Source organism: Drosophila albomicans, chromosome 2L, assembly GCF_009650485.2.
Source record: "Drosophila albomicans strain 15112-1751.03 chromosome 2L, ASM965048v2, whole genome shotgun sequence".
NCBI lineage: Eukaryota > Metazoa > Arthropoda > Insecta > Diptera > Drosophilidae > Drosophila > Drosophila albomicans.
The window spans coordinates 12,920,344-12,936,344 of NC_047628.2; the positions used below are offsets into that span (position 1 = coordinate 12,920,344).

The 16,001-nt window shown below is 37.3% G+C and overlaps 2 protein-coding genes across 2 annotated transcripts; one reads left to right on the forward strand and one right to left on the reverse strand.

Moving 5' to 3' along the window:
• The first annotated feature begins 2,267 nt into the window (after positions 1–2,267).
• Positions 2,268–2,949, forward strand: LOC117564897 (uncharacterized). The gene is made up of 2 exons (XM_034243847.2): positions 2,268–2,337; positions 2,401–2,949. Exons 1-2 carry the CDS (start codon positions 2,275–2,277, stop codon positions 2,902–2,904), a joined length of 567 nt encoding a protein of 188 aa, XP_034099738.1. The 5' UTR covers positions 2,268–2,274; the 3' UTR covers positions 2,905–2,949.
• A 980-nt stretch (positions 2,950–3,929) lies between these two features.
• Positions 3,930–5,266, reverse strand: LOC117563844 (odorant receptor 33c-like). The gene is made up of 2 exons (XM_034242374.1): positions 4,533–5,266; positions 3,930–4,347 (listed from the first exon to the last, which is right to left on the reverse strand). Exons 1-2 carry the CDS (start codon positions 5,264–5,266, stop codon positions 3,930–3,932), a joined length of 1,152 nt encoding a protein of 383 aa, XP_034098265.1.
• Between the last annotated feature and the right edge of the window lie 10,735 nt (positions 5,267–16,001).

A 16,001-nucleotide genomic window follows, 5' to 3' on the forward strand; every position in this document is an offset into this window, starting at 1 on the left:
CGCAATATTCGCGCATAATACTTTTGCCAAAGCTCAGGCTTCAAAACTCGTCACATTTTCAGCCTGTGTCGGTTTCGGTTTCAGTGTTTGCTTTTCGTTTTCGATTCTCTACTCAACAACAAGAACACAACAGCAAGTGCTCCTCTCTAAATGGGTTTGCATAATGCGATGTCAGCACTGTTAAAAGCACGAAATTCAAATTGCACTTATCTTCGGCTGCTGATGCTAATTTGTTTTATGCGCTTTGGGCAGCAAGTTCTTGATAAACGCAGCCTCCTGCCTTTCACTCTTCCACTCCCACCCAGTTTAATCGTTGCACATTTTATGCATTCAGTCAATCGCCATCGATATTTTGGCATTTTGAGCACACAAGTTGCTGCAATCGGCTGGAAACTAAATTTGCCACATTCACATCACATGACATCCGCTTCGCCTATAAATTTTCATTTTGTTTTCCTTCCTGCCGTTTGCTGCATTTTCATATTTTTTTCCACACAATTTTCATTTCAATTAATTTCCATGGAAAACGCATTATTTTAGACAAAGGAAATTACTTTATAGTTATAATTGGAATTAAGTGTGCGAACGAATTTAGTTAGTTTTAGAGCTTAAAATATACGAATGTATTCCATAGAATTGCAATTTTCTATTAATTATTTGCAATCTCTATTAAAGCATATTTTTTTTACTAACGAAGTAAAGTACTTTTTCATTGGATTAAAATTCAATTTGCAGCTCAATTAGCTCTCAATAAAACGGCTTCAAAGTTTCAATCGTTTGAGCGTTCAATTTTTTAATTAAAATTACTTGAAGTCTGCACTTAAAAGTTTTCACAACACCAGCTGCATATGTTGAATTTTTTAAATGAAATACACGAGTTCGAGTGGGTCTGGTGGGCGTTAAATGCGAATGTGAATGAGAGTCACGTACAAAGCTTTCGGCGATAACAGCCAAACACGTCTCGCAGTCTCCGTTACAACCAAAGCCCCGCCATAAATCAGGAGCGTAAAAATCCTAACCTTGCCTAATGTCGAACCTAAGAACTGTGTGAGAATTTTAAATGAGGTTTGGGAACTTCTATTTGCTTAAAGTAATTGCAGAAAACTTATTTACTTTTCGCTGGGAATTAATAAAAATTTAATTAGAGAAGAGAGTTTTCACCCCGCTCGCAGAATTTCGTAGCGTTCTGTTAACTAAGCATATAATTAAAATATTCACAAATCCTTGGCATTCAGTTGTAAACATATTATACAACACTTGGCAAGCAATTGCCAGTTCAATTGTTCAACACTATTGCGATTTTAGTGCGTATGGCAGAGCTTTACGATATTTGCGTTTTAATTACAATAACAAAAGCAACGGCTTATGGAATCATTCACAAATACAGATATCAGAATCTTCGAAAACGTAAACAATTCATTTGCTTTAATGTGCAATTTTGAATTGTTCCAATCGATTCGCATCGAAATGAAACAAAACAAAACCAAACAAATGTTTATTTGCGCATTGGGACGGGGCAATTAATGATTTTCATTTGTTACAACGAACGAACGCTTTGTGCGGCCATTGATTGCCTCACTTTTTTTTTGGGTTGGAAAATGGGTGAAATGGCAAAAGTGTAAATTGTGTTATGAATATGTATGGCACTTGTAGGCAGGTAATTATGAAAATCAATAAGAGCAAACAGAGAGAGATGGACGAGCAGACGTCAAGAGAACATCTGCCGCAATTTGGCTTTAATTAACCTTAAGTTCCGCGAGAGTTTTATAGTGGCAACCAAATTATTTCGATTGAGTTCAACACGTCGAACACCGTTGGCACCGTCTGTGAAAAGTTGAATTGTAATTAATTACAGTCAGGGAGAAAGTACAAGAGCAATGGAAGAATTGAACCGAATATAAGTTTTCTCGAAAGGTAAACAAGGGCAAGCAGTGCACATAGCATTAACGAGTTGACTGCTTGCCAAAGTTATTTAAAAGTGTCACCAACAAAGTTTATATATTTTAATACTGATCAAGTGTGAATTTGTTTAAACAATGTTCCGCAGTTTGAAGGCGAATTTTCTATAAGCTTCGTTTTGCTTATCACAACATTTCATATGCTGAAACAATGACAAAAAACGTTTGTTATGTTCAGATGATCTATTTAAACAGCGAAAGCATGGTAATTATAGGTTGTTAGCTTGTTAGTGAGCATGTCATGCAGCCAATGACATATATAAAAAGGGTGGATTTAGCAGATGCATTGTATTGTTGTTTGAGCTCAGTAACAAAAATGTTGTGGCATTTTCGCAATCTCATTGCTTTAATTTGGGTGCTATTGTATGGCAAAAGTTTGGTAAGCAGCACTCTATACTGGAAATAACTATAATTAATTAAAATAAATTCATTTACTATGCAGAGCATCACGCAAACCTATACGTTAATTGTAGAGGAACTGAGCTTCAATTTGACTGAGGGCCAAAGGACTTTAGATGATGGATCGAATTTATTTCTGATGGGTCGCGATCGTCTTGTCAATGGAACCGTGGAAATCTTAGAGGATCTTGATCCCGACCACTTTTCAATGCATATTGCTCTCTTAAGTGATTCGTCGGGCAATGGCGAGTTTAAACCACTTCCCTACAACATTTCCACTACAGATCCGTGTACTGCGATCGTCGATTACGGTTCAATGGCGAAGCCTTCCTTGGATCCGGATAAGAACACAAATTTTCCGATCAATGGCGATGTGTGCCCGATACCAAAGGGTGTATACTATTTCAATGACATCAAAGTATCGACTGATAACTTGCCATCTCATGTTCCTCGCGGATTTGTTAAGGGAGTTCTAACTTTATTTAAAGATAATGCAACCATAGGCACTTTCGAAATGGTGGCCAGAGTTGAGGATAAATACATGTAGACTAGCACGTGCTTTGCTTAGAGCCTTGTAATATAATAAATATTGTCGAGCATTCATTTTTTTTGTTTTAAACATTTGTCACTCAAATGAAACTGGTCGAGTGTCATATTTAGCACGTGGCGAATTGAATTTGTCACTAATTGGTATTTAAATGACACTAATAAAATTTTTATTAGTGTCATCCAATGAATGTCGGTCAGGTGTTTATTAGGGTATGAAAAGTAGTTGATTGAATGCATTGCAAATGCAAATTTTAATTGACTTGCATACTCAAATATGAAATTAATTTCGTTTGGTTTCATTAGGTTGGCTATTTTTATTGGAAGCCATAAAGCGCTCAAACAGCTGTCGTTGGGTGGCCTTGAATATCGATTAGAGATTACCGAAATATTGCGAACTATTTAATTCACTTTCAGGCAGTCAAAAGAAACACTGTTGTCAGGGCATAAAATTCGTGTCTGCCTCTGAATGTTCTTTTCATTTCAAGGTCTCGAATGTTTAATGGCCAAATCGATGGCATTGCATGCAAAGCGAGTCAGGAATAACATTGTTTTTAGATGACATAGTCAGCTTTTGGGTTTCCGCAAAAATTCTAGTGAGCCAAAAACTGTGCCACAAAACTCGCAAAAGCGAGCGCATTTTCTGCTTACTCTGCGTTCTGCCGCATGCAGACAAACCGATTCCAATTCCCAAATTCAACTTACTCAAATGCAGCTCTATCTCTTCCTCTCGCATGTTTTTTTTTTTTTGTTCTGTTGGCCAAATGTAGACTTGGCTGTCAGTCAAAACATGCGGCAAAAGTTCACAGCACGCGGTTCACGCTGCGTATACGTAATGCCAAGCTGAGCAACTGCGGCAGAAGGGAATGCAAAACAAAAGAAATATTGAGCAGTGATTAAAGCAGCTAACATACACCATTTAATACCCTTTAAATTGTATATTTTAAATTTTATTTAAAACGTATTAATTATATTTATTAATTCACAATTTTCTTTGTTTTTTTTACCTATTTGACCTTTTAACTTTTATTTAGATTGCACTACAACTGCAAACAGCGAATAGGCCATCTTTACGGTAGCAAAAAAGGCATTCAGATTGAGTTCAATGAGTCCGCCAGCCATCATTGGCCGCTTCATCAGCCTCAGCGTTAACTGTGTAAAGATGAGAACATTGCGTCGATACTCAGCTGATTGCTCATACCAATTACCCGAGAAGATGGCATTGGGCAACCGTTGTGCCTCCTCAGCGAGTACACTGGCAAAATAACAGCTGGGAAACAGTTGAATGCAGACAACCATAAAGTAGACAATATTGTAAGCAACGGCAGCAATATCTTCGGCATAAAACAATACATAGATGACAATGATGCACAGATTGGTGCCGCAAAACAACAATTGTGTAAGCTGCACATAGCTGATAGTCACTCGGGTTAGTTCGTGGAGTCTAAAATAGTTAACAAAGATCGAAAACAAATATTTTTTTTTTCAAAATTAAATTCACGCACATGTTTTCATTGAATTGATTGCAATACTAGTTAAATAATTATAGTTATTAGCTCGCTCGTGTGCAATTGTAATAACTGCAATTAATTTATAATTTTCCATCGTCACACTGATTTGTTGGCCTACCTCATCAACAGTTTAAAGTCCTGAATGCAGGCCAGCAGCTGCTGTTGAATGCCAACGTCAGGCAATCGATGGAATCCCAATCGCGCCATCCGAATGCCAAACATATGGAGATGACCACTCACATAGCAAAGCGTCAGCGGAGTGTAGATGTCGTTGATTAATCCCTGTAATCCTTCGGTTAGAATGCTGAAGAACTGATAGCTAATGGCCAAGGCGTAATTAAAGTCATTGTTGTGCCAATCGAACGGGAACCACGCCAAATAGACCAACTCGTGTGTTTCGGAGAGCACCACGGAAATCGCGATGGGCACAAAAAATATATAGACGATGGCGAAACTGATGTAAATGCAGCGCGTAATACGATTAACTTGCCACTGCAACGTATGCTGATAGTAGTCTAGCTCCTCATCGCTCAATACGCAATCATCCAGCTGCTGCAGCAATGTGCTAATCTCCAGCATATGGGGCAAGTGCCACAAGTGCACAATGTGCTTCAAGCTGCACGCAGCACAGGTTAAACTCATCGTCAGGTTCTTGAACATTTCCGCTGGCGTTGCTTGCAACAGCAGCCCGAGTAGCAGGTGCAACGGAAACATGAGCGTCACCAGCAAATGCAGCAGCAGCGTGCATGCAAAAACCAATTGCGAACTGGAGCCCAAGGACGTTGGGGCAAGAACTCGTAAGCTGAGCCACAACGGACGATAGGCGCGAGTGCTGTCGATGTCCACGTTCATGTCCGTGCAGCGGCGATGTTGCAACGCCTTCAGCCGGACACGTTCGATGTGCGGTGGCTTTTATGCACTTGTCCCTAAGTGGCATTTAAACGGCGGCAATCAAAGATTCATTAGTGCGCCAGCAGGTGATGATTAAAAAATCGAGCCTAAGTGTAGCATGGGGTCAAGAAAGGTTATTATCTGTCACAATAACGATTTGCCCAATTGAGAATTTTGAATATATTCGTTAATTGAAACGGAAAAATGTTTGCATTACTTTAAGATAATCTCTGCAATTACATTTATGATAATTTATGACAAGAGAAAGCAAAGTGCTTGAAGAAAAATTAAATCTTCAATTTTCTTTAAAGAAAAGTTGTACAAATAGTGCCTAATAATGAACAAAAAAATCGGACTCATACAAATAATAATTAAGTCTTCAGTTTGCTGTATGGAAGGACTGCCCAAATAGTACCTTATAATATCAAAAAATAAAAATGAAGCCTTCAATTAGTGTTAAGAAATTGATGCTCAAATAGCGTCTAATACAATAAAAGAAAATATATTAATAATAATAAAAGTTAAGTGAGCTATCATATGAATTATTTTGCATCTTGAACATTAAAGCTGATGATAGCAATTACATAAGCCAACAGGGAAGACAGCCAAGTTTTATTGTTCAAAGCTCATTAAGCAGTTGACAGCTGCAAGCAACAGAGTTGCCAACGTCGCCATTTCTAGCGAACAAGATATTTTGGAAAATAAAAGATAGAGGCTTAAATTTAAAGCCAATTCTAACTACTTTGAAAAGAACAACATAACAATAAAGAATGAAAAGTAAATTATTAAACGACCATAAAATTTATTTTATTTGTTGCATTCAAAAGCTAACATAGTAAATAAAAAATGTGGAAGTTTTCATATTGCCAACTTTTTTATTTCAACAAATATTCGCACCCGACAAACAATTAAAAGTTTGACTAAAATCTAACTGCAATTGTAACTATAAGTTGACAATTTTGGTCGAGTTGACACCCACAAGTTCAAGTTCAGGCCACTGAATAATACATATTACAATGTTAGCAGGCGTTCATTTCAAACTTGGCAAAAAGAGATGACCATAAAAAAGTTCGTTCAAACTTTTCACTGTTTAAATGTTTATTGCACTTTACTCTTCTTGTTTTTTTCTTTGTGCAAACAAAGTTGCTGAAGCATTGGACATTAATACTTTTCTACGTACAACTTGCACTTTTCACACAAATCACCAAAGAGATTACAATATGTTTGCATAAAAGAGAATGAATTTATTATGTATTTTTTCTCTGTTTGGAAGCTATGACACTTTGGGTAAGTGCATAAATGTCTAGGCTCATCTCCGATGGCATTTCCGTTTCCTTTTCCAAGGTCTCATTGTTTTAGGGTCGCATCGATGACGACATCTTTGACTATGCCCGCCAACGACTTTGGCATGCAAAATTGAAAATGCGACAAAAACAACATTGCTTTGATGACGTCGTTGTCGACTTCCGGCTTCATCCGGCAATCTTGCAAAGTGAAACTGTGCCACAGCACATTTTACGCTTACTTTGCGCTAGCTGCATGCAACCAAATGTTGCAAGTACTACCCCAGCTCATACTCCTGCGTTTTTGCTGCTTACTGAGCAGCAGCAATTTGCTCGCTTTCTGCTTTGTCTGTTGTCCTGTTTGGCCGTCAGTCAAAACATGCGACAAAAGTTCGCAGCACGCGGTTCACCCGGCGTATACGTAACGACGAAATGCACAGCCGTGACGAAAGGGAATACAAAACGCAAGACAAAAGTAAATAGAAATGATTCGCAGAAGCTGTAATGACACAGAGAGATACTCTGTAATGCTCAGCAAAAGGTAGTTTGATTATCATTACAAATTTAATTTATTTTTTCATTAAACTAATATGTAATTTTTAAATAACTATATTTTATATGTAAGTAGTTATTTAAGTGTAGCAGACCCTTTTACCTAATTAATGGTAAGGTATGCTATGAAGAGCAAAGCAGCAACAGAAGCGACCGGAAACTTTTTTAAGCAAACTTTTTTTTTGTTCAGCATTTTGCTTTTTTGGCTTTCTCATTTTTTTCTCGGTTGTGGTTTCCGGCATAAAAGTTGCAAAAAGTTATTTGATTTGGAATTTGGGAACTTTTTGTATTGCCGCTCTTATGCGAGACGAGAGTGTATATGTATGTGTGTTATATTTACACTAAATTAATGAAAATCACAACTGTGTGCAAAATGTAATTTAATTTTTTGTAAACTCACCGAACATTTGCCAGTTGTCATTTCGCCAAGGGGCAAGTTACGCGTGGCCGATGTTTACAACTTGGTAGCATCTACAAAGACAACAAAAGAGAAAGGTAAAAAGAGAGTGCAAAAATTATTCTTTATCAACTGACAGTTTTCAAATTTATCAACTGGCAGCTGAAGCCCCACTTTGAGACTCAGAGAGAAGTCGGAGTTCGAGTGAGCAGCTGTGAAGTGTCACGGTTTGCCGCATTTGTTTTGCTTTCTTTTCCAACTGTCTGCTCGAGTTGAGACGAGTCGATAAGTAAGTTTTACAATTCTCAACTTTGTTCGCACTGTAATTTATTAGCATTGGCTTCCTCGCTTGCACACTCTAATTGTCTTAATGTTCGCCTAGTTGTTATTTACAATGATTTGAATGCAAATCGAACTAATTTTCACTTGCCGACAAATGCTGCACATCAGCTAAAGTAAACAATTAATATTTCATTACTGTGTGAGAATGTATTTAGCACCCCGCCACCCGCATTTCAATCTACAAGCACACTTCAAATTGTTCACTCGAATTTTCTATTTCTGAATTTAATGCTCATAAAACGAACGACGTTTATCGCTTTAAACGCACAAAGGCATCTCTGAATGCGGTCTTAGAAAACACATATCCAAAACAATGCGATAAAACATTGCCCACTTCCACAGAAATGAATCGAGTCGAGGGCAACAACAACAACAACAACAACAAGAAATGCACAGCTATAAAATGCAGCATTAAACGGACTCACAGTTGACAGTGGGAAACCGCAAAAGAAAATAAATGGAAAATATTTATATATCTATTTGGCGCAAAAACACAGTTCACGTAACCCTTCAACAATTCTAGATTACACGACACATTTAATATTCAACTTTAGTATAGATTTTATGAGCAAGCAACCATCAACCACAAGCTTCATTAAAAATTATCAATATAATTTAGGTTGAGCCATAAAAATGCAAACGGAGACTAGTTTTCTAGGAGTGCAAATACAATTCCTTTTTTGGCTTCTACGATGACAGTATTTTTATTGCAAATATAAGATATTCTGTGCTTGAGTGTAAAGAAAAATAATCATCATTTTTTATTAAAGAAAATTAAAAACACGCGCAACAATTGCTATTTAAATGTTGAACAATAACTTGTACATTCAATCAAGATACCAAAAAATCGATTAAACCGCAAAATACTTGGAAGCATTTGTATGCGAATTTGTATATAAATCGAAACAGTTTATAGAAATCATTTTAGCTAACTGTTTATATCAATCAAATTGGCTGCCTCGTGTGCATAGAAAACATCCACTCATCTCGAGACCGATGCCTTTAATGTTTGTTTATGCAATGGATTTGGCTTGGCGCAAAGGCGTCAAGTATTTATTGGTTTTGCAGCTTAATGCCTTTCGGTTATGCTTTGTTCAACTAATTTCAAACGATTTTTTTTTTGCACGAAAAAACACGGCGAAAAACGCAAAAATTGTTTTTGTTCTATTTGTAAATTTTATGTGCTTCTTCGCGGCGATAAGGCGAAACTCTCGCAGTCATAGTTCGACCAGCTGGAATTGTTTATTTAGTCTAGCCTCGGTCTGCTTGCGTCTATGTGTGTGTGAGTGAGAGAAAATGTGTTTGTGGGGTGTTGTGGTCATGGCAGTGCACTATGTTGAATTTGACCCGTTTTCGTGGCCAAAACTCATTTTTCGCAAGTATTCAAATTTCCGTGTTTTTAATGTTACCATGTTGAGAAATGATCAAATCGCGATATTGTATACCGAAAATGTTAACTTAACAGTTTAATGTTAAAATAACAGCTGTTAAAGTAAGCTGTTGCAAGCAGACAATACGTGCAGTGTTAAATGTTAAATTTGCGATGCAATTTCAAATTGGCATATCTCCCACAAAAAATCATTGAATAATAAAATTCAAAAGGAATATTACTTCTTTAAGTTATTACTATGTGTTGATACTAATATGTTCCGTGTTTTGTTCGTATTTTTCTAACAATTTGTATATTTAGCAAGTGTTGTCCCCTTGTCACTTTTCGAAAGAAAGTTGAACTTTCCAAAAGGTTTTAACTAAAATGTTCAAATTTGTTCAGTAAGTGTCCATATACATGTTGTAGATCTGTCAATTCTAAATTCATAACATGTAAGCTCATTATGCGTTTTTTGCGGTTTTTTGCGTAATTTGAATTATTAGGGAGTAGCATTTGGCCAGAATTGCAGAACTGCTAAAGCCTTTGCGATTTTTTTTTCTTGAATAACTTCCATATTTATTATCCGATCTGAACCAAATTTTCAGGAAGCATTTGAAATAGGACATTCATCATGTGTTCCAAAATTCGGGTCTCTAACTTGAAAATTGATTTATATATTCGCTTTTTTTCGATTTATGTGGGCGTTGACACGCCCACTTTTCTAAAATACCTTCGTATAGCAATAACCTTTATTATACAAGAAACCTGCATTCAAAAATCTTGTTAATTTAAAAAATTTTAATTTTGGCCACAAAAACGGGTCAAATTTAACATAGTGCAGTGGCTAATCGTCTAATTTTATCATGTGGTTATCCGCGTTTAAGTGCTGCCAAGTGTTGAGCGATTTGTGTTGCTTGTTGCCTCGCCTTGCCTTGCGGTTGCGGTTGCTGTTGCTTGCGATACGAGTTCTCATACTTATACAATTCAGAATGCTCAGACAATTCACCGCACAGCTTGCATGTATGAAATTGCAATTTGCTAAAGTCGCTTGCCATTAGACTAATGGACTGCCCCCAACAACAACATGTCGCCAGCGACTGCAGCAGCGGCTTTTGTCCTTCGCGTTCTCGCTTTTTGAAACACTTGAGCCAAAGACACTCATTAGCAGTGCCAAAGAAACGCAAAGGGAAAAAAGGGTGACCTCCCAAAAACAACGCTCAGGGCGTAAACAAAATGATAAAAATGTCAGTCGTTAAAATGCACAAAAGGTCACTAAAAATTATAAAAATAAACAACAGGAAATGCACGACTTAAAAGCACTCTGGAGTAAAAAATAACCCAGCAAAGTGTTTGTCATTAAATATTCAAAAACTACATAAATTAGGAGATGATAATCACAACTGAAATAATTGTGTAGCTCACTCGCAACTCAGTTTTCCACAACAATTACGATAATGTCAATGACCGTTTTAGATAAGCAAAAAATCGATGCGATGAAACAGCGTTTTTCTCTCGCTAAATATAAACTGCAATTACGATTTAAACAATGAAAACCATCAGCATAATTGTCATGCCCGCAGTCGCGGTGAGGGCAACAAATTGCACAAGGACACACAAAATGTTGTGTCGACGCGCGTTCGCTGCACCTGAAAGCGAAACGCTGTAAAAAGGATGCAAATTAATTGGTAGACCCGCTTGTAAAAGGAAGCGCAGTAAGAGCAGCACAGATAAAATCAGTGACAGAGGGAGAGACAGGGAGACGTCGCACACTGGCAGGTTGCGGACAAGAAATGGCGGTCACGCGTTCAGCATATTTGTTGTGTATCACATTACGCATACGCCATGACTGCGCCGTGACTTCGCCATGACTGTGTTCAAAACGGCATCGTGTAGCTAACTACACGTACAACATGCGACGACTCGTTGCCGCTATGATAGGCCAAAAGGCAATCAATCAAATGTTACAATGACGCAGTCTGCCTATTCTGTTTTCCGTACCCAACCCAACCCATATTCCTGGTATATGTTACATATAACTTGGCTTGGCTTGACTTTGCTGGCTGGCTGGCTGCCTGACCATGTACCGGACGGACTTTATGCTGTGTTGTCCTTGCCATCCGCCAAGCCAAGCCACGCTGCGCCACGCCACGCCCCTCTCTGCCACAACTTGAGTCGCCTCGTCTCGGCTTGGTCGGTGTTTCCGGTTTCAATTTTACATAAACGCAACGCTTGCCAGACAACATTTTGCCTTGTCAGTTGAGGCGAAAGGGTAACTGGCCGGGATACTCTGAATATTTAATTAGCTTTGCAAGCTGCTTGCAAGCAAAATGCACATTAATAATGTTGCTTGGAAAATAAATATTATTGCAAAAGAATATTAATGGTAAATCAGTTGGTTGACTCTTAAAAATAATTGTTATTTTAGGAGCAAATAATTAACCTAAAAATAATTTATGTGCGGGTTGATAGTGACTTTAATTATAAATAGAAATTTTTTAGACTTATTGAGTCAATATCTATGACTGCCCTCATAAATCATACAAAACAAATTTCTCAAAAAATGACTGTTGAATTCATACTTATAAACCTATAAAACTATTCCATATTCTACAAAAATACCTAAAATATACCACAAAACTACTGGAATATAACAAAAGATATATTCGATATATCGATATTATATTACATTTTGGTATATTTTGAATGTAGTACAATATCGATATACTAAATGCATATAAAGTACAATAGATGTGATGCCCATACAAAAACAGATTCATTTTATTTTAGCATATGTAATGTATATAGTTCAACTAACAAATAAATTTAGAAATACTAAAACTTCTACCTTTGTTGACTGCACAAATCAAATCAATTTTATTTATGATGAATTATCGATTTCATAAAGAAAACAAAATTTAATTAGAGCAGAGCTCAGGCAGCTGACAGCAGCAAACAAATTAATGAAGTTAAATAATAATTAATGATGCAATTTGACTATGGAAATCAGATCACATTTAAGACAATAGTTGACTGAAATTTATTGAAAATACTGTTATTTGCTAAGCATTTGCTCAACAGTTGCTGCAGCTAAATCTATCGGATACCCTAACTTGCATTAGATGTCAGTTTAGCTCTTGTGTTGTGTTGGCTTGTGTTAGCTGCTTGTTGACATGATGACTCCAGTGTCAGTTCAACCCATTTTAGCTGCTGTTCAGTGTCCAGTTCTGTGCATAACAAGCTGCATTATTATTATTATTGCCGACCAACAACAAAATGCTGACATTTCAATTGTGGCAATGAAAGGCGAATGCCAGCAGGCAGAGCTCTTGCATTGTTGTTGGCCGCAAACCACAAAATTTTATGGGTCAAGCGATTGGTGTTGGTTGGATATTAGTGTGGCAGTAACAGCAACAGCAACGACAGGCTCTGAAATTTCCGTTAAGCGCCACTTGAACTATAACCTTAACGCCTGGCCGCAAATGCGGTCATTAAGGCGCACTGAACAAGGCTTCTTGCTCTGCAATCGGCCTTCTGCCTCAGCTCAGTACAGTTCAGTTCAGCACAGCTCAGCCTATAAAATATGAACCAATTGACGTGAAATTGATTGTTCTCTGCTGCTGCTGCTGTTGGTTGCTGTTGCTATGGCTGTGGCTGCTGTGACAGCGCCTTGTGGTCTTCCGTTGGAGCTTTATTAACTACAACAACAAATACATAAAGTGCAGACGATGTTCGTAGCACACACCACACCATACTCAACTACTATACTTACGCTGGGTTAACTGCTCGACAGTTCTGATTGAGTATTCAAGGGTTTGAGGTTTGCCACCCACTCGCTTATCGCTCATTTTACACACAGCCAGCTATGCGAGAAATGCCACAAAATTCCCCTACAGCTGGCATATTTTACGTGCCAGCCGACAGAAGAATATGCTCGACGGCAAGGATTAGAAATTCATCCATGTCTATGCTTTCAACGTTCTCAATCCCAATTCGAAACCAAAGTTCAATTGAACTCTATGTTAAAGAGAGTGGGAGAGAAAAGAGGCTCGGTTGTGTGGTGTTTTAATTAATGTGATGACGGAGAGGTCAGACAAAAGATGCGAACATCATCAATAGCACTTTCTGCCTCAGTCAGAGACAATCATTCATTTTGTACGTCCAACAATGCCAAAGAGTTCTGTGCAATCATTAAATGTACAATAGCGAAAACGAACAAATAATGCTCTACAATTGCTAGAGAAGTAAGTTGAATTTAAATTTGCTTCAGTTTTCAAGTCATATATAAATTTTTGTACGTCTACATTTATCACACTTTGCTTACACTTCAACTAATTCGCAGAACAAATCATAATAATAAATGATGATGATTCATTTGGACACGAAATGCATTTATCAATTTCTACACCTGAACACGCGTCGTATACTTCATTCACATTTATGAGCAATTTTTCAACACTTCACACGCAACGCCACAGAAAATCCCAACTAAAGATATAAATGTATATTCTATATATATATATATATGTATGAATGTGTATTAACTGGCGATTTGTATGCGCTGCAAGCCAAATGGATGAGCACTTGGCGTTGCATTACGCATACGCCGTATGGGCCGTATGGGTGGATCGAACCAAAACACAACACAAATAATCGCTTGCAACATGTTCGAAGCACATGGTGCAAACAACGTCGAACCGAATGTGCGATATTGCGTTGCCTTTAGCGTCGGCACAAAAGTTCTCCAACTGTTTCGGTTTCAGTTGTATGGAAGCTATCGCAGCTAACGGTACAGATAGCGCTTGCATTTCTCTGCTCAACAATAAACAAAAGCGTGTTAAGCAACAACAACTGTTCTATGATATGAGTGTGTGTTTGTGTGAGACAAAAGAAAAGCTATCGCAAGGCAAAAGCAAAGCAAATGACTTGGCTAGCAACATAGTGAAAGTGGCGTTGATTTTCAAATTCGTTCGTTTTTCTGCCAAATGAATTTCAATTGACAACGGCCAAGAGCAATTACAAAAGAAATAACAGAACATAACAGAGGAACAAAAAACGGGGAAAAAAATAAAAAGAAAAACATTGCCTCTCTGTTTGTTTTTAACGTATTCGCCCTGCAGCGATGCTCGTCGTTTGTACGGCTTCAAAAATAACCATAACATGTCCTTGACAGCGACTGCTATTTTTAAATAACCCAACGACAAACGGCCCCTTCTCACTCTCTTTCTCTGAAGCTTGGCCGGACGCATCAAATCAACCCAAAACGAAAAGGAACAACACAGAAAACACAAAAAAAAAACAACAATCGTAATCGCAAATGTTGTGAAAGCCAATTGCAGTGAAAGTGAAAGAAATTCTTGCTACGAAATCTCAAGTGAAATCAAAATGAATTCAAAAATAATGAAAAGCTAAAAGAACTCAGTACTCATGATGAGTTTGCTGATTGACAGGCCGGCCGCAAGTGTCCTAGACTCTGATCGATGGGCCCCATGTGTGTGTGTTTGTGTCCTTAGTGTCCTAGCCTGGCCTGATGCTCTCTCATGTTGTAGAATTTCTGTTTCGGTTTCTGTTTTTGTTCTATTGCGTGATGCGTGTGTCAAGACCAACAACAAACCAGTGCAGCGTGTAGCGTATTTGATGCGTTCATTGGGCTACGTCTACTGGCTGTTTTCCCGCCGCCATCCTTCTCCCTCCCTTTTGGGCTGTCGAGTCTGTCAATGCTGCCAAACGAGGCGTTGACTGATTTGTTTTTCATTACAAATTGCGGCACATGGAGCGTATGCGCAACGTATGCAAACATCATTATTATCATGTACAAGTGATAAGTTCTCGCATTTGAAAGCCAGCAAAAACATTCAATACTCACACTAGATGCAGTCGTTGTGAATGTGCTAATTGATTGCATGTGTGCTCTATTTATAAACTAAATAAATGCTCGTCTCTGGGTATATTGAGTGACAGGTTAGCAAGAAGTTTAGTTTTTTTTATAGACTATTGAAGAGAATTTAATGAAGATTGGTACACACCATATGTTAGTTTTTATTAAACTGAGATACTTTTCGATTCACATTTTTAGATAAACTATTACAATAATAATAATGGGATATTTTATTTAATTTTTGAATGTATTAAATATTAATATATATACATGAATCTTAACTTTTTATTCGGTTTAATATTTGAGTATTTTTATTTTATTTGGAACTTGAATTTGCAGTAACAAAAAATAAATAACTTAAAAAATAAAAGGCCATAAATTTTATCATTACCCAGAGCTTAACATATGTTAACTGACTTTTAACAATCGCCAAAAGTATTTATAACTTAATTTAAAAATTATTCAAACTTACATCTGAAAAAGTAGTATTAACGTATAGTATGTATAAGATTCTTTGAAATCCTATTATAACAAAAAAGAGTTCCCTTCTTATACATCGAATATAGTAAATAGATGTTAACATATTATAGGTTAAATAACTTGCTTTTCTAGCTAACCATGTGACTTTAAAAGGAACATTTTGAATAGCACACATAATTGAGGTTTCTAATACGTTTCCGGCAAACTGATTAACCCTATTTGGCATTCATAAATTCGGCTTGAGGTTTGGCTCTGGGTACTTGGCTTTACAGTTGGCTGTTTAGAAAATTAAATTACATGTCGTAGCAATTTGTGAGAAAAAGTGAAACCATTACGGCAAGCTATCCTATTTATGCACAAGTTATTAATTGCGTATGAGTATGTACACACGCACACAC